This window comes from Thalassophryne amazonica, chromosome 12 (genome assembly GCF_902500255.1).
Source record: "Thalassophryne amazonica chromosome 12, fThaAma1.1, whole genome shotgun sequence".
Taxonomy (NCBI): domain Eukaryota; kingdom Metazoa; phylum Chordata; class Actinopteri; order Batrachoidiformes; family Batrachoididae; genus Thalassophryne; species Thalassophryne amazonica.
This window is the reverse complement of record NC_047114.1, coordinates 59,065,604-59,087,798: the sequence shown is the minus strand read 5'-3', so window position 1 is coordinate 59,087,798 and position 22,195 is coordinate 59,065,604. Positions and strand designations below refer to the sequence as shown.

The 22,195-nt window shown below is 43.2% G+C and overlaps 1 protein-coding gene across 1 annotated transcript in view; it reads left to right on the top strand.

Annotated features, from left to right (window-relative positions):
- Positions 1 to 22,195, top strand: part of LOC117521133 (calsyntenin-2-like) — a 604,232-nt gene that overhangs the window by 480,017 nt on the left and 102,020 nt on the right. Inside the window, exons 7-8 of the mRNA XM_034182465.1 lie at positions 2,077 to 2,262; positions 17,198 to 17,455. Coding sequence (XP_034038356.1) covers positions 2,077 to 2,262; positions 17,198 to 17,455 — 444 coding nt within the window. The remainder of the gene's footprint in view (positions 1 to 2,076; positions 2,263 to 17,197; positions 17,456 to 22,195) is intronic.

The following is a 22,195-nucleotide window of genomic DNA, read 5'->3' as shown; positions in this document are numbered from 1 at the left end:
AAAATTTTGATCAAACAAAGCGCCAGTCTCTCAGCAACTTCTCAGACAAAGGAATTCCGATGAGGGGCTGGACGACTCCTCCCACAAGGAGTGCTCACAGGCGAATGACGTCACCGACAGGCGTGGAAAAACTCATGCATGCGCACGAGGGTTCATGCGTGTCTGACGTAAAAACATATGAATGAAATCCATATAGTTTTTGAAAAAAATAAAAAGGACCTATACTTTATGGACAGCCCTCGTATTCTATTTTTCACATGGTTCATGTTTTTAGTTATGTAATTACCTGATTTTATTTTGTAACTTTGTTATGCTTCTCTTTTTAAAGTACACCATGTAAGCATGTGTGTGAATATACATATATATATATATATATATATATATATATATATATATATATATATATAATTGTCTGTAAACATACACGTAATAAGATATTTATTGCACATTACAACAAAAATAAAGAACAATAATCATGCACATGTATCATGTAGGATGAATAACGCAGGTAAATCATGTAAATATGTAAATTTTGGAATGTTCTTATGTCTCTCTATAAAGTCATGAGTGTTCTCTTTACTGATGTCTCACAACTTCAGTATGAGACTCAAGTTGTAGAATTCTCCCTGCTAGGGAGGCTAAAACTCTCTCACCTTGATCAAACATCTTGGTTGAATGAAATGTTCTGGATCCTGTATCAGAATCCTGCACTTGTCTCCAGGGTAACACAAAATGGGGTTGTGTCATTGGTGGGGCTGAGAAATGGGTGCTCCTGATTGGATGAAAAGTGGGGCGATACAAAGCCTGGTATTTTCATTGTTTTTTTGTATCGCCCTATTTTAAGATTTGTATCACCCTGATTTTATTGCCTCAGGTTCTAGGGCAGTAAAATTGATATGATTTTTTTCTTCTATCTCATGAGAAAATAAATAAATAAATAAATAATTTTAAATCACTATTATGTCGGTCCTGCGGACCATTGGTGCTTTTCAAAGGATGCTGTGCATCTAGAAAGTATTCATAGCGCTGCACTTTTTCCACATTTTTTAATGTTGCAGCCTTATTTGTTTCTAGAGCTTATTTGGGAGTCCACCTGGGATAAGTTGATTGGACAAGATTTAGAAAGGCACACCTATCTACATATAAGACATAAGGTCCCACAGTTGACAGGGGCATGTCAGAGCACAAACCAAGCATGAAGTCAAAGGTCTGTAGTCCTCCAAAACAGGATTGTCTTGAAATCTGGGGAAGGGTACAGAAACATTTCTGCTGCTTTGAAGGTCCCAGTGAGCACAGTGGCCTCCATCATCCATAAATGGAGGAAGTTCAGATCCACCAGGACTCTGCCTAGAGGTGGCTGTCCGTCTAAACTGAGTGATCAGGGGTGAACGCCTTAGTCAGTGAGGTGACCAAGAACCCGATGGTCACTCTCAGAGCTGCAGCATTCCTCTATAGAGAGAGGAGAACCTTCCAGAAGGACAACCATCTCTGCAATTTTCCACCAATCAGGCCTATATGGTAGAGTGGCCAGACGGAAGCCACTCTTTAGTAAAAGGCACATGGCAGCCCGCCTGGGTTTTGGCAAAAGGCACCTGAAGGACTCTCAAACCGTGAGCAACAAAATTCTCTGGTCTGATGAGACAAAGATTGAACTCTTTGGTGTGAATGAAGGATGTCATGTTTGGAGGAAACCAGGCACCATCCCTAGAGTGAAGCATGGTGGTGGCAGCATAATGCTGTGCGGATGTTTTTCAGCGGCAGGAACTGGGAGACGAGTCACATTGAGGGAAACATGAAAGCAGGAATGAGCAGAGACATCCTGGATATACTATGTGATTTCTTAGTTTGTTTATATATATATATATTCTTTTTTTTTCTTTTTTTTCTTTTTTTTTTTGCAAAAATAAAAAAATAATCTTTTTTCAGGTTGTCATTATGTGAGTAGAATTTTGAGGGATAAAATGAAATTCATCCATTTTGGAAAAAGACTAACATAGATGCATGTCCTCTCTGTTTAACTGCATAACATGATTAATTTACTTTTCCAAACTACTAAAATGATTTTGATCTTTATAGGTTGGAACAAGCGTGTCGACTATGAGCCAGGAACTGGAAGCAAACAGCTGTTTCCCAAGATGCATTTGGAAACATGTGGAGAGCCCTTGTCTGGGGTAAAAGCTATGGTTGAGCTACAAACAAGTCATATTGGAAAGGGCTGCGACCGTGAAACTTACTCTGAAAAGTCATTGCAAAAACTCTGTGGTAAGTAGACTGAGTAATGAGTAGAAAATAAAGACCTGAGGCAATGAAATGATGTGTTGAAATTGTAAGGCAGTGAGAGGGTGAAATGAGCAAAGGCAAGAGTTCATAATGAGATTTGGGAAATGTTTATTTTTTTTGAAGAAATTACCTTTTTCACATCTTGACACATACACACACACACACATATATATGTGTGTATATATATATATATATATATATATATATATATATATATATATATATATATACAGTTCAAAGGTTTACATACCCTGGCAGATTTTTTTTTTTCAATGTGCACAATTTTTCCAATCACAGCCACATAAGCCCATAACTTCTCCTGGGTTGTCTGGGTGTATTGGTGGCTTTCCTCACGCTTCTCGTTCTTGCACAGTCACTCAGTTTTTGAGAACTGTCTACTCATGCAGATTTACCATAAAGTACCATACTGTTTGTATTTCTTTGTAATTAATGTAAATAAAGTCCAAGACATATTCAGTGGCAGCTTTACTATCAGAGAGCCTCGTCCACAACTACCACAAAAGACTACAAGCTGCCTCTACCGGTGGCTGGCTCGCACTACGGTATTGTATCACTTCCTGTTCTGGAGCACAGCGGTGTTTTGCTGTATCTGTTAGCTGTTTAATGCGCAGTTAGATTGATCTAGTTAACTAGATAACGATTTGTTTCACAGTGTAATCTTCACTTGCCTTAACTAAAGCACTCCCTCTGCTGAATCACCTCTAAAATTATTTACACATTATTCACTTTGTGTGTTTTTAGGAATCCGCTAGCTTAGCGCAGCTACTAGCTCTTAGCTGGTTTAGCATGGCGGCTTCTGTTTCTCCGGCACTTTTCTGCTCTGGGTGTGAAATGTTAAGTTATTCCTCGGCTTCCTTTAGCAGTAATGGTACTTGTAATAAGTGTAGCTTATTCGTAGCTTTGGAGGCCAGGCTGGGCGAATTGGAGACTCGGCTCCGCACCTTGAAAAATCCTACAGCTAGCCAGGCCTCTGTAGTCGGTGCGGACCAAGGTAGCTTAGCCGCCGTTAGTTCCCCTCCAGCAGATCCCGAGCAGCCGGGAAAGCAGGCCGACTGGGTGACTGTGAGGAGGAAGCGTAGTCCTAAACAGAAGCCCCGTGTACACCGCCAACCCGTTCACATCTCTAACCGTTTTTCCCCACTCGGCGACACACCCGCCGAGGAACAAACTCTGGTTATTGGCGACTCTGTTTTGAGAAATGTGAAGTTAGCGACACCAGCAACCATAGTCAATTGTCTTCCGGGGGCCAGAGCAGGCGACATTGATGGAAATTTGAAACTGCTGGCTAAGGCTAAGCGTAAATTTGGTAAGATTGTAATTCACGTCGGCAGTAATGACACCCGGTTACGCCAATCGGAGGTCACTAAAATTAATATTGAATTGTGTGTAACTTTGCAAAAACAATGTCGGACTCTGTAGTTTTCTCTGGGCCCCTCCCCAGTCGGACCGGGAGTGACATGTTTAGCCGCATGTTCTCCCTGAATTACTGGCTGTCTGAGTGGTGTCCAAAAAATGAGGTGGGCTTCATAGATAATTGGCAAAGCTTCTGGGGAAAACCTGGTCTTGTTAGGAGAGATGGCATCCATCCCTCTTTCGATGGAGCAGCTCTCATTTCTAGAAATCTTGCCAATTTTCTTAAATCCTCCAAACCGTGACTATCCAGGGTTGGGACCAGGAAGCAGAGTTGTAGTCTTACACACCTCTCTGCAGCTTCTCTCCCCCTGCCATCCCCTCATTACCCCATCCCCATAGAGACGGTGCCTGCTCCCAGACCACCAATAACCAGCAAAAATCTATTTAAGCATAAAAATTCAAAAAGAAAAAATAATATAGCACCTTCAACCACAGACTAAAATAGTTAAATGTGGTCTATTAAACATTAGATCTCTCTCTTCTAAGTCCCTGTTAGTAAATGATATAATTATTGATCAACATATTGATTTATTCTGCCTTACAGAAACCTGGTTACAGCAGGATGAATATGTTAGTTTAAATGAGTTAACACCCCCGAGTCACACTAACTGCCAGAACGCTCGTAGCACGGGCCGAGGCGGAGGATTAGCAGCAATCTTCCACTCCAGCTTATTAATTAATCAAAAACCCAGACAGAGCTTTAATTCATTTGAAAGCTTGACTCTTAGTCTTGTCCATCCAAATTGGAAGTCCCAAAAACCAGTTTTATTTGTTGTTATCTATCGTCCACCTGGTCATTACTGTGAGTTTCTCTGTGAATTTTCGGACCTTTTGTCTGACTTAGTGCTTAGCTCAGATAAGATAATTATAGTGGGCTATTTTAACATCCACACAGATGCTGAGAATGACAGCCTCAACACTGCATTTAATCTATTGTTAGACTCGATTGGCTTTGCTCAAAATGTAAATGAGTCCACCCACCACTTTAATCATACCTTAGATCTTGTTCTCACTTATGGTATGGAAATTGAAGACTTAACAGTATTCCCTGAAAACCCCCTTCTGTCTGATCATTTCTTAATAACATTTACATTTACTCTGATGGACTACCCAGCAGTGGGGAATAAGTTTCATTACAGTAGAAGTCTTTCAGAAAGCGCTGTAACTAGGTTTAAGGATATGATTCCTTCTTTATGTTCTCCAATGCCATATACCAACACAGGGCAGAGTAGCTACCTAAACTCTGTGAGTGAGATAGATTATCTCGTCAGTAGTTTTATATCCTCATTGAGGACAACTTTGGATGCTGTAGCTCCTCTGAAAAAGAGAGCCTTAAATCAGAAGTGCTTGACTCCGTGGTATAACTCACAAACTCGCAGTTTAAAGCAGATAACCCGTAAGTTGGAGAGGAAATGGCGTCTCACTAATTTAGAAGATCTTCATTTAATCTGGAAAAGAGTCTGTTGCTCTATAAAAAAGTCCTCCGTAAAGCTAGGACATCTTACTACTCATCACTAATTGAAGAAAATAAGAACAACCCCAGGTTTCTTTTCAGCACTGTAGCCAGGCTGACAAAGAGTCAGCGCTCTATTGAGCCGAGTATTCCTTTAACTTTAACTAGTAATGACTTCATGACTTTCTTTGCTAATAAAATTTTAACTATTAGAGAAAAAATTACTCATAACCATCCCAAAGACACATCGTTCTCTTTGGCTGCTTTCAGTGATGCCGGTATTTGGTTAGACTCTTTCTCTCTGATTGTTCTGTCTGAGTTATTTTCATTAGTTACTTCCTCCAAACCATCAACATGTCTATTAGACCCCATTCCTACCATGCTGTTCAAGGAAGCCCTACCATTAATTAATGCTTCGATCTTAAATATGATCAATCTGTCTTTATTAGTTGGCTATGTACCACAGGCTTTTAAGGTGGCAGTAATTAAACCATTACTTAAAAAGCCATCACTTCACCCAGCTATCTTAGCTAATTATACACCAATCTCCAACCTTCCTTTTTTCTCAAAAATTCTTGAAAGGGTAGTTGTAAAACAGCTAACTGATCATCTACAGAGGAATGGTCCTGTTAAAAGGGAGTTTTTCCTTCCCACTGTTGCCAAGTGCTTGCTCACAGGGGGTCGTTTTGTCCGTTGGGGTTTTTCCATAATTATTGTATGGCTTTGCCTTACAATATAAAGCGCCTTGGGGCAACTGTTTGTTGATTTGGCGCTATATAAATAAAATTGATTTGATTTGATTTAAAGGGGGCAAGAAATATTAAGAAAAGGAGTATGTAAACTTTTCATCAGGGTCATTTGAGTAGTTTGTGTTGTCATTATGATTTCAAAAGAGTAAACACAGTTGTTTGACAATAAATGGCTTCACACAACCACTAACCACGAGTAAAAGAAAGTTTTTGTGTTATCATTCATATTCTCTGAAAAATGGGCAAAAAGAACCAAAACTTCTGCCAGTACACAATGGTTGAGCATATTAGCGCAAACCAGCAATAGTAATGTACCTGTCCACGAATGAAATACAAATTCAAACAACCATACATGTCACTGTCCACCTATTTGGTGAAACAAACAGTCTTGTAGAGTTGCGTTTGTTTATGATTTTCTTCACCTCCACAAACTGACATCGATGCCACTCAACAACTTGCAGCAGGTATTGGTACTGTTGTTCATCCTTCATTGTGATCTGATTGTTATCCTGGATAAGTGCAACTCCCCACTCAGCAAAGTCATTGACAGCAGCAATGTTATCCAGGACCTGCTGTGATTGTTATGTGTCGACGCAGATTGCGGAGCGAACCTGCGTCAGACAGGACCCAGCACTAAAAATAACCAGAAAGCGGTTCCTTCAACAAAAAACAATTTATTTTTCACCTGTGCCTAAATAAATTATACAAAAAACCCCAACCCAATGTCCTTCAAGAGGAGTGACTGCTGGCACGCTCTCCAGTGTTCATGGGGAGAGAAGTCCGGTGCTCCTGGACTCACTACCATCAAACAGACACCCCCCAGGTGGACACGACAAACTGACTCTCTGTTGAAGCACAGAAGATGTGAGGTACGTTAGCAGTTATAGCAATTTCTTTCACAAAACACATGCTATCAGCAACACATCAAGGTCTGTACTTTTTATCTTTATGCACATGAGCAGCTTCTCACAATAAGTGGAGGATCACTTATCCTGCACGCCACAGCAGTGAGAAGCAAGCCACACCATTCTCATCACAATTTCACGTATACTCTGTAGCAAAACATCAAGTTACTATCTACAATTAGTCCAACAGTTAATTACCTTTACTGTGTGCTGACAGCATGTGTCCTCACCCTTCGTTGCTTCACAGGCTTAATGTGTCAAACCCAGGTGCGGTCCTCAGCATCTCACAAACGAACATCACAAGGTCGAGTTCCCGGCAGTTCTGCTTGATTCACACATGCCTTAAAAGCAGAACGCCATCCAATTATCCGCTACAGCTGAAAGTCTTTAGGGCTGCACGTGAGCACCAGTCCCAGGTGCCTCACATGATATTGACGAGGGTGAGGATTCTTCAGCCAGCACTTTTTTTCCACAGACAAATCAGCTTCCATGCCACCTGAGGAGCAAAGAAAAGAAAACAACACCAAAACCTCCAGCCACACCCCCCAACACACAACAGTACCCCCCCATCAACGGGAAGTCCCCCGGCGACCGACCAGACCAGGACCAAGAACAGCACCTCTCTCCGGGGTCCATACCAGGAAGCAGACAGCACCACGCTCCCGAGGTCCACCACAGACAACAGGACAGGCACCGCAGCTGGAAGGCCGGCTGGAGTCAACAAAAGCCCCAAAACAAACCCCAATAATCCAACACACAAAAAAAACACAAAACCCACCCAACAACCTCCCCAGGGGACCGTCCCATCAAACCCCGGGAAGAAAAAAAAATCATCCCAAACACCAAAACCCAACATAGTCCCACAAACACAATATAAACAGAAATACACGAAAGAAAAATAACAAACAACCCTCCCAGAATGACCTGCAAAGACCAACCCCCCCCGGAAGGCCTTCATCGCCTGTTCCAGGAGGAACAGCCAGAACCAAGATCCCACACAGGTCCCCAGGTGTACATAGAGTAAAACGGCGCCCCCCAGGGGACCGTACCATCAACCCCAGGAGGCGCCCCCCCCCCCACAACCCCGGAACCCCAGACCCAGGCACACTCGGCCAGTTAGCCCCAAGCCAGTTCTCCCCCAGAGGACCGTCCCATCAACCCTGGAGGCGGAACCCGGAAGGAAACAAAACAAAAGCAAAAATCAACCCCCGGAGGACTACCAAAAACAACCCCGGGGGATGGTAAAACGATACCCTCCCCGGCACCCCGGCACCCCGAAAGACCCTAGGTCCCACCCAGAGCCCTTCGGCGGCTCAATAGCAGCGAACCGCTCGCAATACTAAGCCGGAGAAGGGAACAGGAAAAAACTAGCCCGGCTCCAACCCCAGGCGCAGCGGAGAACCGGAAAAACGTCCGGTGCCTCAACTCGACCATACCCCAGCCCCTCGGGAGGGGTGGAACCACCAAAATGGCAAACGGCAACAGATCGGGCCACCCCTCCGACTGCGGTAAGTCCCCGCAGCACCATACCCCGGCAACACCAATGACAAACGGTACAAAGGCATGCCGAGGCTGGAGTGGAACCGGGCCCTAACCAAAACAAAAAAAACGCCTCTAACACCTCCCCCCCCCCAGGTGCAGAGGTCTTCTGAGAATACTCAGTGACCAACCTGCACCACCCCACCACCCACAAGACAAACGGTCTTGGGGCAAGTGAGGCCGGGGTTAGGAATGTAGAGAAATAAAAACAACAAAAGAAAACGACCCAACAAGCCCAAACAGAAAATACCTAAAAACACATAAAAAAGCAATAAGGACAAGAGTCCAGGCGGACATCCAACCGCCGAACAGCCACTCCTCCCCCTCCAGACAAACCTACAAATCACCAACCAAAAATAGAAACAAAAAAAAGAGAGAAGAAGAAAAAAAAAACAATTACCCGTGCTGGGTTTTTTTTTTTTTTTTTTTTTTGTATATATGTGTATTATATTGCCGGTCCCAGAACACTTGGAGTCACATCACCATTATTCTTTTTGACGTCTAATAGTCGGGGCAATACAGAAATCTCTGCTCGACCGAGCTGCATGGGCTCGTCGACAGGAGGAGCCAGAGGTCCCGTCGGGGGAGCCTCAGTGGGGCGAAGAAAAGGCGGCCCAGACCTGTGTCGGGGAAAGCCCCGAGACGAAAAACCCCGCTCTGATGGGCGTCCTCTCTCGCGTCCACGCTCCCTCATCCGATCATCCTGACGAATTACCAATGATATTAGCTCATCTAAATCGTTTGGTTCGTCACGGACCGCCAGCTCGTCCTTTAATGACTCATTTGACCCGTCCACAAACACGCCGCGCAAAGCTGCGGCATTCCAACCTGACCGGGCAGAAAAAATCCGAAAGTCCACGGAATACTCCGCCGCACTCCGCCTCCCCTGCCTAAGATTCAGTAACCGTTGAGCAACGGTATTCGTTTTCACCGGATGATCAAAAACCAGTCGGAACTCCCGGGAGAAACCCTTAAAGGACCCTAACAATGGCGAGTTATTACTCCACAACGCTGTGACCCAAGCTAAGGCGTCACCTCGGAGCAAATTTGTCACATATGAAACACGGCTCCCATCAGAAGAGAAGGAAGCCAGTCGCTGAGCAAAAACCAGAGAACATTGCATCAAAAATGAAGCACAAGCCTCGACATCTCCCGCATAAGGCTCCGGATGACAGATAATCGGTTCGAACACCGAATCCCTGGGTGACGGAGTTATCTGCCCCGGTATCGCTGATGCCACAGCTGACGCAGCAGGAAGCGGAACGACTTGCGCTGCAAGCTCCGTAACACGGGCGTCTGTTTGTTTAATTTGATTTGCGAGATGCTGTAATTGCTCCCATATTTTCTCCAAGTGTTCTTGGACTTTCTCGGCAAAAGGAACCGCCTCTGCCGCTGGGTCCATTATGGAATGGCCGGGAACTACTGTTATGTGTCGACGCAGATTGAGGAGCGAACCTGCGTCAGACAGGACCCAGCACTAAAAATAACCATAAAGCGGTTCCTTCAGCAAAAAACAATTTATTTTTCACCTGTGCCTAAATAAATTATACAAAAAACCCCAACCCAATGTCCTTCAAGAGGAGTGACTGCTGGCATGCTCTCCAGTGTTCATGGGGAGAGAAGTCCGGTGCTCCTGGACTCACTACCATCAAACAGACACCCCCCAGGTGGACACGACAAACTGACTCTCTGTTGAAGCACAGAAGATGTGAGGTACGTTAGCAGTTATAGCAATTTCTTTCACAAAACACATGCTATCAGCAACACATCAAGGTCTGTACTTTTTATCTTTATGCACATGAGCAGTTTCTCACAATAAGTGGAGGATCACTTATCCTGCACGCCACAGCAGTGAGAAGCAAGCCACACCATTCTCATGTGTCAAACCCAGGTGCGGTCCTCAGCGTCTCACAAACGAACATCACAAGGTCGAGTTCCCGGCAGTTCTGCTTGATTCACACATGCCTTAAAAGCAGAACGCCATCCAATTATCCGCTACAGCTGAAAGTCTTTAGGGCTGCACGTGAGCACCAGTCCCAGGTGCCTCACATGATATTGACGAGGGTGAGGATTCTTCAGCCAGCACCTTTTTTCCACAGACAAATCAGCTTCCATGCCACCTGAGGAGCAAAGAAAAGAAAACAACACCAAAACCTCCAGCCACACCCCCCAACACACAACAGTGATGACTGGAATGACGGGTCATCCGCCCACTCTGAGTGGTTCCTTGATGAAGAAGTCCATGTTGACATTGAATACCTCAAAAAATGCAACCTGAGGCAGATGTAACAAAATCTGCCACTAATGAATTAATGTATCCAGTCCATAACTCAAAATATCACTCACACATCAAAACAACAGGGGCCTGGTGGCAGTGGTTAATATTTTTCAAATCTCATGAAATGTCACACAATTTATTTTAAAAACAGACCTTAATATTTGATAGAGAATCCATCCATCCATCCATCCATTTTCTTACGCTTTATCCGAGTCGGGTCGCGGGGGCAGCAGCTCAAGCAAAGCCGCCCAGACCTCCCGATCCACACACACCTCCCCCAGCTCCTCCGGGGGAACCCCAAGGCATTCCCAAGCCAGCCGAGAGATGTAGTCCTTCCAGCGTGTCCTGGGTGTTCCCCGGGGCCTCCTCCTAATGGGCCGTGCCCGGAACACTTCTCCAGCGAGGCGTCCAGGGGGCATCCGGAAAAGATGCCCGAGCCACCTCAACTGACTCCTTTCAACGTGGAGGAGCAGCGGCTCGACTCAGAGCTCCTCCCGAGTGACCGAGCTCCAGATACAGAATCCTTTGTTTGCAATTACAGAGGACAGCCATTTCCTGTACTTCTTGACCAAGCTTGCACACATTGCAGCAGGGATTTTGGTCCACTCCTCCATACAAATCTCATCCAGATTTTTCAGGTTTTGAGTTTCAGCTCCCTCCAAAGATTTTCTATTGATTCAGGTCTGGAGACTGGCTTGGCAGCTCCAAGACCTTGAAATGCTTCTTACGGAGCCACTCCTTAGTTGCCCTGACTGTGTTTTGGGTCAATGTCATGCTGGAAGACCCAGCCACGACCCATCTTGAATGCTTTTACTGAGGGAAGGAGGTTGTTTGCTAAAATCTCCCGATACATGATCCCATCCCTCCCTTCAATACGTGCAGTCGTCATGTCCCCTTTGCAGGAAAGCATGCCCAAAAATGATGTCTCCACCCCCATGCTTCACAGTTGGGACGGTCTTCTTGGGGTTGTTCTCATCCTTCAAACATGGTGAGTGGAGTTGATACCAAAAAAGCTCTATTTTGATCTCATCTGACCACATAACCTTCTACCATGCCTCCTCTGAATCATCCAGATGGTCATTGGTGAACTTCAAACAGGCCTGGAAATGTGCTGGCTTGAGCAGGGGGACCTTGCGTGCCTTGCAGGATTTTAAACCATGACAGCCTAGTGTGTTACTAATGTAATCTTTGCAAATGTGGTCCCAGCTCTCTTCAGGTCAATGACCAGGTCCTCTAGTGTAGTTCTGGGCTTTGTCAGAATCATCCTTACCCCATGAGGTGAGATCTTGCATGAAGCCCCAGACCAAGGAAGCTTGACAGTCATCTTGTGTTTCTTCCATTTTCTAATAATTGTGCCAAAAGTTGTTGCCTTCTCACCAGGCTGCTTGCCTGTTGCCCTGTAGCCCATCCCAGCCATGTGCAGGTCACCAATTTTGTCCCTGGTGTCCTTAGACAGCTCTTTGGTCTGGTGGATAGGTTGGAGTGTGATTGATTGAGTGTGTGGACAGGTGTCTTTTATACAGGTAGCAAGTTCAAATAGGTGCAATTAATACAGGTAATGAGTGCAGAATAGGAGGGCTTCTTATGGAAAAACTAACAGGTCTATTCTTCTTTGTCTTTCGGCTGTTCCCGTTAGGGGTTGCCACAGGAGATCAATCGTTTCCATCTCACCCTGTCCTCTGTATCTTCCTCTGTCACACCAACCACCTGCATGTCCTCCTTCAACACATCCATAAACCTCCTCTGTGGCCTCCCTCTTCTCCTCCTGCCTGTTGGCTCCATCCTCAGCATCCTTCTCCCTATATACCCTGGGTCCCTCCTCTGCACATGTCCAAACCATCTCAATCACACCTCTCTGACTTTGTCTCCAAACCGTACCACCTGAGCTGTCCCTCTGATATGTTCATTCCTTATCTTGTCCATTCTTGTTCCTCCCAAAGAGAATCTCAACATCTTCAGCTCTGCCACCTCCAGCTCTGCCTCCTGTCTTTTTGTTAGTGCCACTGTCTCTAAACCATACAACATAGCTGGTCTCACTACTGTTTTGTAAACTTTCCCCTTCACTCTTGCTGATATTCTTCAGTCACAAATCACTCCTGCCACCTTTCTCCACCCACTCCACCCTGCCTGCACTCTCTTCTTCACCTGTCTACCACACTCTCCATTACTTTGGACAGTTGACCCCAAATATTTAAACTCATCTACTTTCACCACTTCTACTCCTTGTAACTGCACTATTCCACTGGGCTCCCTCCCATTCACACACATGTACTCAGTCTTCTACTGACTTTCATTCCCCTTCTCTCCAAAGCACATCTCCACCTCTCCAGACTAGACTCAACTTGCTCTCTACTCTCACTACAGATCACAATGTCATCGGCAAACATCATAGTCCATGGGGACTCCTGTCTGATCTCATCCGTCAACCTGTCCATAACCACTGCAAACGAGAAAGGACTCAGAGCTGATCCTTGGTGTAATCCTACCTCCACCTTGAATGAGTCTGTCATTGCAACTGCGCATCTCACCGCTGTCACACTATTCTTGTACATGTCCTGCACTACTCTAACATACTTCTCTGCCACTCCAGACGTCCTCATACAATACCACTGCTCTTCTCTTTGCACCCTATCATAAGCTTTTTCAAGGCCACAAACACACAATGTAACTCTTTCTGGCCTTCTCTGTACTTCTTCAACAGTATTCTCAGAGCAAACATTGCATCTGTAGTGCTCTTTCTCGGCATGAAACCATATTGCTGCTCACAGATCTTCACCTGTTTTCTAAGCCTAGCTTCTACTACTCTTTCCCATAACTTCATGCTGTGGCTGATCAACTTTATGCCTCTGTAGTTACTGCAGCTCTGCACATCACCCTTGTTCTTGAAAATAGGGACCAGCACACTTCGTCTCCACTCCTCAGGCATCCTCTCACTTTCCAAGATGTTATTAAACAATCTGGTTAGAAACTCTACTGCCATCTCTCCTAGACATTTCTATGCCTCCACTGGAATGTCATCTGGACCAACTGCCTTTCCACTCTTCATCCTCTTCGTAGCAGCCCTCACTTCATCGTTAATAATCTCTTGTACTTCCTGATTTACTCTCACCACATCATCCAGCCTTTTCTCTCGCTCATTTTCTTTATTCATCAGCTCTTCAAAATATTCCCTCCACCTTCTCAGCACACACTCCTCACTTGTCAGCACATTACCATGTGCATCTTTTACCACCCTAACCTGCTGCACATCCTTTCCAGCTCTGTCCCTTTGTCTGGCCAATCGGTACAAGTCCTTTCTCCTTCCTTACTATTTAACTTCTTGTGCAGCTCGCAATATGCCTTTTCCTTTGCTTTTGCCACTTCTCTTTTCACCTTACACCGCATATCCTTGTACTCCCATCTACTTTCTTCGTCTCTACGACTATCCCAAAACGTTTTTGCCAACCTCTTTCTCCTTATGCTTTCCTGGACCTCTTCATTCCACCACCAAGTCTCCTTGTATTCCTTCCACTGTCCAGATGTCATACCCAGTACTGTCCTAGCTGTCTCCCTCACCACATCTGCAGTACTTTTCCAGTTGTCCAAACTTGCTTCCCCTCCAACCAGTGCTTCTCTCACCTGCTCGCTAAATTTCACACAACAGTCTTCCTCCTTCAGCTTCCACCATCTGATCCTTTGTTGAGCTCTCACTCTCTTCTTCTTTACCTATAAATTCATCCTACAAACAACCATCCTATGCTGTCTAACAACACTCTCTCCTGCCACCACCTTACAGTCTCTGATTTCTTTTAGCTTGCATCTCCTATAAAGAAGAGGAGATGCAAGGTCCACCTGTGTGCACCTTCCTCCACTCTTATATGTTACCCTGTGCTCCTCCCTTTTCTTAAAGTAGGTATTCACCACAGCCATTTCCATCCTTTTTGCAAAATCAACTACCATCTGTCTTTCCCCATTCCTATCCTTGATACCATATCTACCCATTACTTCCTCATCACCTCTGTTCCCTTCACCAACATGCCCATTGAAGTCTGCTCCTATCACCACTCTTTCATGCTTGGGCACACTCTCCACCACCTCATCTAACACACTCCAGAAATCTTCTTTCTCCTTCATCTCACAGCCTACCTGTGGGGCATATGCACCGATGATATTCATCATCACCCCTTCAATTTCCAACTTCACACTCATCACCCTGTCAGACACTCGCTTAACCGCCAACACACTTAACATACTCTTCCTTTAAAATGACCCCAACACCATTTCTCTTCTTGTCCTCACCATGGTACAACAACTTGTACCCACTGCTGATGCTCCTGCTCTTACTTCTCTTCCACTTGGTCTCTTTCACACACAATATGTCTACCTTTCTCCTCTCCATCATATCAACCAGCTCTCTCCCTTTACCAGTCATACTACCAACATTCAAAGTCCAGACTCTCATTTCCACCCTTCTAGTTTTCTTCTTCTCCCGCTGTTTGTGGAAACGTTCTCCTCCTCTTCTTCATCATCTTCGCCCAGCAGTAGCCCAATTTCCAGCAGCACCCTGTTGGGCAACAGCACCAGTGGTGGACGTTGTTAACCCGGGCAGCGACCTATCCGGTATGGAAATTTGATTCTTAGTCTGCATAGTTGGGTTGGCTTGTTTTACGCCGGATGCCCTTCCTGACGCAACCCTCCTCATTTATCCGGGCTTGGGACCGGCACTCAGAATGTACTGGCTGGAATTCTTGCTGGTTGGTAGGTGATCAGATAATTACTTCATTCAATAAAATGCTAATTAATGATTTAAAAATCATAAAATGTGATTTCCTGATTTTTTTATTTTTTTTTTAAATTTGTGTCTCTCTCAGACCTGCTGCTGCAGGGCATGAGGCAAAGTGCACGCTGCCTCATGCCCTGTGACTGCTGGGTTAGGCTTCAGTCCTCCCCGTACCCTGATCTTGGATAAGCGGTTGAAGATGTGTGTGTGTGTGTGCATATATATATATATATATATATATATATATATATATATATATATATATATATATATATATATATATATACATACATATATATATGAGGTCTGTTAGAAAAGTATCCGACCTTTTTATTTTTTTCAAAAACCTGATGGATTTGAATCACGTATGCTTGCATGAGCAAACCTTGAACCTTCGTGCGCATGCGTGAATTTTTTCACGCCTGTCGATTGCGTCATTTGCTTGTAAACAGCCTTTGTGTGAGGATGGGTGGAGTCTCTCGTCATTTTTTCTTTGCAAGGAAATGGCGGAACGACTGGAGCAGCGCGACTGCATCAAATTTTGCCAGAAACTGGGCGACAGCCAGGTGGAAACCATTCGGATTATTCAGACGGCTTTCGGTTACGATCCTCTGGGCATCACACAGATTAAGGAGTGGTACAACCGGTTTAAAGACGGCCAGACAACGGTGGAGAGCGCGCCGCGCTCCAGGCAGCCATCAACATGCTGAAATGACCGGATCATTCCAAAGTGAACGCTGTGGTGATGTGGGACCGTCGTGTGACTATCCAAAAATTGCGGAAGAGGTGGACATCAGCACTTTTTCGGCACATTCCACTGTGACAGAAGATTTTGCCATGAAAAGAGTGCAGCGAAATTCATGCCGATGGCTTCGGCACGAAGCTGACAGCGCAGCAAAAGCGCCTTCGTGTTGAAGCCTCACGGGACATGTTGTAACATGCTTACTTCTTCCACAATTTCTTGGATAGTCACACGACTGAAAAGCCACCGAAAGCCGTCTGAATCTTCCGAATGGTGGACGAGTTGTTTTGCTTTTTTTTGTGTGTGTGTGTGTGTTGCTGATCTGAAAAATGATTTATATCTGATCCAAACGGTCACTTTTGTGATTGTTAACAACCCGAGTGCACAGCTGTGTAATATAAGGGCCCGGTCCCACTGGCGTTTAGGAAGATTTGCGCACAAAATTGGTTCATATTCGCTAAACAGCCGCAATATCCATGAAACATGCTTTTATGAGTCGCCCGACATCCGCACACGTCCGCAAGTATCCGCAGAGGCATGTTTTTCCATTGTCAGGATTTTTGAGCTGCACAAAATTTTGGTTGCAGATGACATCCGCCTTACATACGCAATACATACTCAATACATAAACAATCTATGCTCTGTATATCCGCTGTTATCAGCTGATATCCGCAACTGACGGGGAATTGCAGCTTGGCAGCGGACTGGGACAGTGTGTAAAATGGATATATAGTGTGCCTATCACATTCACATCACAAACTAAACTAAATAAAGTTGTGGCGAATGGATACAGATTGGCCACGAAAAAAGCGGGTGCGCTTCTGTTATGACTGCAATGCAGATGCCACACATGCGCATTACAGCCGCTGTTGCCACCACATATGCGCAAAATTTGTCATTTTTGGCCAACTTTGTTGCGGACGACAATGAATGCCCGTAATTTGTATACTCAATTCTTGTGCAATTAATTCTCTCCCCAGTGGGACCTAAGATGATTAATCTCCACTTCTCAGACTGTGTCTGTTGTATAACCATTTTGCTGATGTTCTGACATCTAGGTGCAGCATCAGGCAGCACCGACCTCCTTCCCTCCCCGAGCCCTTCCACCAACTGGACAGCATCTTTGACAACTGACAGTGGCCGAGACACTGACCTCATCTACAGGTTTGATGGGCATCAGGCTGCCAATGTTCCAGATCACGTGGTGCCACAAAACCTAACAGACCAGTTCACCATTGCAACATGGATGAAACACGGGCCCAGTTCAGGACTCAGAGCCGAGAAGGAAACCTTACTGTGTAGCTCTGACAAAACTGGTGAGGACACCACCTGCACTTACATAAATATGCCGTGGTGTGCAAAAGTCTTAGGCATTTTAAAGTTTTTTTGTCAATGTGAAATGTTTGTTAAATTTTCAAACAAAATAAAACTTAAAATGTTACAGAATTTGATGTACTTTTGAAAAAAAAATAGAACATTAAAGAAGTTTACGGATTATTTCTGATTATGTAAAGTCTGATATACAGCCTGATACATGATTCTACAAAGATAACAAACAAGGGATAATAATTCATGAATAAAGAAATGAGCCGCATAATGTTCTTGTAAAAACATGAAATAGTTCAACTACAATAAGTCAGTCTTAAAGATAAGGGGTATTCATATAAGATATTTATTTTGATTGGTTTTTAGTACTTACTACTTAAATCATTTTCCTGTGTGTGTGTGTGTGCGTGTATACACTTTTTTTTATTAAATCTCTTTATTAAGGTTTTTTCTTTTTTGACACATACAAAATTAGGAACAAATACAAAAAATACAGAGAGTTGAGAAAAGAAAAAGAAGAGAAGAAAAAGAGAAAGAGAGAAAGAATGAGAGTGGGGGTGGGTCACCTATCACAAATATAATTCACTTTACCTGTTAAAGTAATCTAGGAACGGTTGCCATATCCCGTAGAATGTGTCCACCTTGCCTTTCAGCTCAAATTTAATTTTTTCTAATTGTACATGTTTCATTATATCCAGTAATAAATTAGTAAAGGAGGGTGGGTTCTTTTGCTTCCAATTCAACAGTATTAATCTTTTAGCCAGAAGCACCATGAATTTTATTACAGTTTTTTGTTTAATTAAAAGATTAGTTGTAATTGGGGCAACACCAAATAAGGCAAGAACGGGGTCTGGGACTAAACGTATATGGCAAATCTCAGAGAGCATCTGAAATACCATTGCCCAGTAATTGTAGATGTTTGGACAGCTCCAAAAGGTATGAGCCAATGAGGCCGGACTCTGGCCACAACGGTCACATGATGGGTCTGTCCCAGGAAACATTTTAGTCAAACGTTGCTTGGACAGATGAAGTCTATGCAAAACTTTAAATTGCAATAATCTGTGTCGAGCGCAGATTGAAGATGAGTGGACATTATCCTGAGCCTTGTTCCATTGGGAGTCCGATATGTTTACTCCAAGGTCCTTTTGCCAAGCTTCCTTCAGGTGGCCTAGAGAGGGCAGATATTCCATATCTGACAGATCATTATAGACCTTAGAAATTGAGCCTTTTGTCAGTGGGTCATTTAAAATAATTGAGTTCAACTCGTATTCAGGGGGTTGACCGGGAAAAGAGGGAAACATCTCCTTCACAAAGCTGCGAACTTGTAAAAATTTAAAGAAATCTCCCCTGTTAATGTTATACTTCTCTTTTAGTTGATCAAAATTAGCAAAAGTGCCTTGTATAAAAAGGTCACGAACACAGTGTATTCCCTTTAGTTTCCCATTGCTTAAAAGATGTACCTATAAGCCCTGGGGCAAACTCATGATTACCCATTATTGGAGCGAGCACTGAACTCATCTTCCAACCGAGGTGTCTCCTAAGCGCGTATACACTTTTTAATGTGTTCTTACTGTTACAAACATCTTTGAATGATGAAAGTCTGTCCTACATATCAGATTCTCTTGTAATTTTAGCTTCTTCCACAATCACTTTGATCCTCCCTTTCTGGTCTTAGATTTTACACTCAAAAGGAAAGTGGATGAGCTGCTTTCTGCCCCTAAAGTGTGGAGCAACCTTTTTTAAAGGGAGGCGAGCTCAGTGAATTTATTGAAGTAGCTAAAAACATACCTGTTTCAGTGAACTTTTTATGAGACTTGATTGAACTTTAAGTCTTGATTTAGTATTTTTGTTGTACTTTTTTTGTCCTTAAAAAATTTAATGGGTTTTATTTTATGGTAATTGTTAAATCTTTTAAAGTAGTCAGGGACTAACTTAACTGGATTTAAGATAATTATCAGGTGGAGTTATCAGAGATATTAGATATTCACTTATTGCTGCAAAAAATGTTGCAGCACTGTTACACTGTTGTGCCTTTAACCGAGAAGATTACAATCGGTACACTTGAAATCACACATAAATAGCTATAGTATGCTGGCCGAAAAAGGCCACAACACTTCCAAATTTAGGCAACACTTGCAAATGCAGAAAACAGAAATACAAGGAAAAATCCACTGCATTCATTCAATAGCACCTTGCAAGCTGAGAGCATGCTTGAAAGCACTGAGAACAAAAATGTAACCTGCAGCGCATGCAACAATTTAATTTAATAACATGTCTGCTAAAAAATTCACACAAGACACCCAAAACACAGCCACACTGCAAATAGCTAAAGCACAATGAAAGTCCAAGCAACATTAGAGATTGCTGCCTGGAGGCCTTTTAATTATGGACCATTGAGTACATTGTTGCACTCTATTATCTTTATTTCTACCTGGTTTGCAAAGTTGAGTAAGTTTTCTTTATTTATTTTTGCTCTTAGCCTACCTATATTTCCATATTCTGTGATTTTATTTGTAAGGCACTGAACAGTAAAGTAAAGATCCTCTGGGCAGAAACTTGTGTTTGCATTGTTTATGCTTTCATTATGCTGTGGCTGTCTGCAATACTTCTGTATTTTTGTGTGCATTGTAGGAAATTGTAGCAGATATATTCTCAAATAGTTGCATGTGCTGTAGGATATATTTGTTTATGTTCTCTGTGTTTGCAAGTATTTTCTCAGTTTTCAAGGCATTTTTTGATGCGGCTACCTGTTTTTGAATTCAAACTCTGTGTCAAAAAAATTGTAAAACGTTTCTGTGGTTTGGTTATGAGATTTTCTAAGCTATACTGTTCCACCTGCAACATATAGCGAAGATTTGTCCCATCCTGTCTATGGCTGATGCTGAGACCCTGATCCATGTGTTCATCTCGTCTAGATTGGACTACTGCAATGTTCTGGTTCTGGTTTTTCTGGTTTACCGCAGTCTAGCATTAGGGGTTTCCAGTTGGTACAAAATGCTGCAGCCAGACTTTTGACACGAAGCAGAAAGTACAACCACATTACACCCATTTTGGCATCCCTTCCTTGGCTTCCTGTCCCAGTGAGATCAGATTTTAAGGTTCTGCTACTAACCTATAAAATTATTCATGGACTGGCACCTCCCTACCTAGCTGACCTAATTAAACCTTACGTACCAGCCCGGGCTTTACGTTCTCAGGGTGCAGGACTACTTTGTGTCCCTAAGGTGAATAACAAGTCTGCGGGTCACAGAGCTTTCTCTTATCGTGCCCCTGTTCTTTGGAATGATCTCCATGCGTCAATAAAACAGTCAAATTCTGTGGAGATTTTCAAGTCCAGACTTAAGACGCACTTATTTTCCCTTTCATATGGCTAGCATACTGGTACAGTTTTGTTTTACGCTTTTTACTCTTTTAATTCATTTATTAGTAATTGGAGCGGGCCGCGGCCTCAACTTTACCTAAATTCTGGGTCTTTTAGTGAAGTTTAGGGCTAGTGGCCGGCGATCACCTTAGTATTTCTCTGTTTTCTTGTTGTTTAATGCTGGCAAATTATACAGTATTTTTTGTCCTTCTGATGCCTGATTCTGTTTTTTCTCTCTGTTTAAGGTGCAGCTCCATCCAGAGATGGGAGTTGTATTCGTGTTGGCGATCTTCCTGTCCTGTGCACCAATAGCATTTCTTGTATGTTCGTCCGTGAATTGTTCTGTCAATTGTTCTGTAATTTATGCTTGTAGCATGGCCCAAGCAGAGGGTCACCCCTTTGAGTCTGGTCTGCTTGAGGTTTCTTCCTCAGAGGGAGTTTTTTCCTTACCACTGTTGGTCTGGGGGTTGGTAAGGTTAGACCTTACCTGTGTGAAGCACTTTGAGGCAACTCTGTTGTGATTTGGTGCTATATAAATGAAAATAAATTGAAATTGAAATTGATACTGTTAAACTTTCTGGTGTTGTTGTTTGAATTGTCAGAGTTAATCTGTTGTTTGGCATATTCTGCAAAGAAGTTTCCAAAATATTTTAGGGGCATAAATTTTCAGGAATTGAATGCACAAGAGGATTTTATTACAGTGAAATGATTTTAAAATGATGGGAAAACATCAAAAGAGTCCAACTCCACTTAAACATGAAAATAATAAAATATGTGTTCATTCCAGCTGTCTACTGTTTCCACAAATATCAAGGAACTGGCCTGTTTGCGCCACTAATTCTTAAGGAATCAACACATTTCTTTAACCAGTGCATAATTATAACAGGAACAGTCACTTGTCTTTGACAAAATGGTGAAAAATATTTGAATTTGAATTTTTTTTTCACATCAAAACTGATGAAACCACCCTGCAATAGAAATAAAGTATATCATACTTAGTGCGAAAATATTGTTTTAATTTCTGAACTACAGTTATAAATTAAAGAAATAATGATTATTGCTGTGTCTGTCTGGAATAGCGCACAAAGTTTTTTCAAAGGGAAACTGTGGATTGTAGAGTAGTGTGTAACACAGAAGAGAATCTCTTCCACCTCATCCTTGCTCAGGCATTGTCACTGTTTCATAAAAGTAGAGCTTGTGGTATTCAGACTACTTTGTGATTAAAACTTGCACATTTCTGCAACATTCTCTGGATAAGACACCAAATGGACACTGTCTGTCCCGCCGCTAGCTGTTTTTTGGACATAATAGACTCTCACTGAAGAGAATTTTATGTTGGAGTTGTTATACTACCAATTTATGTGATAAA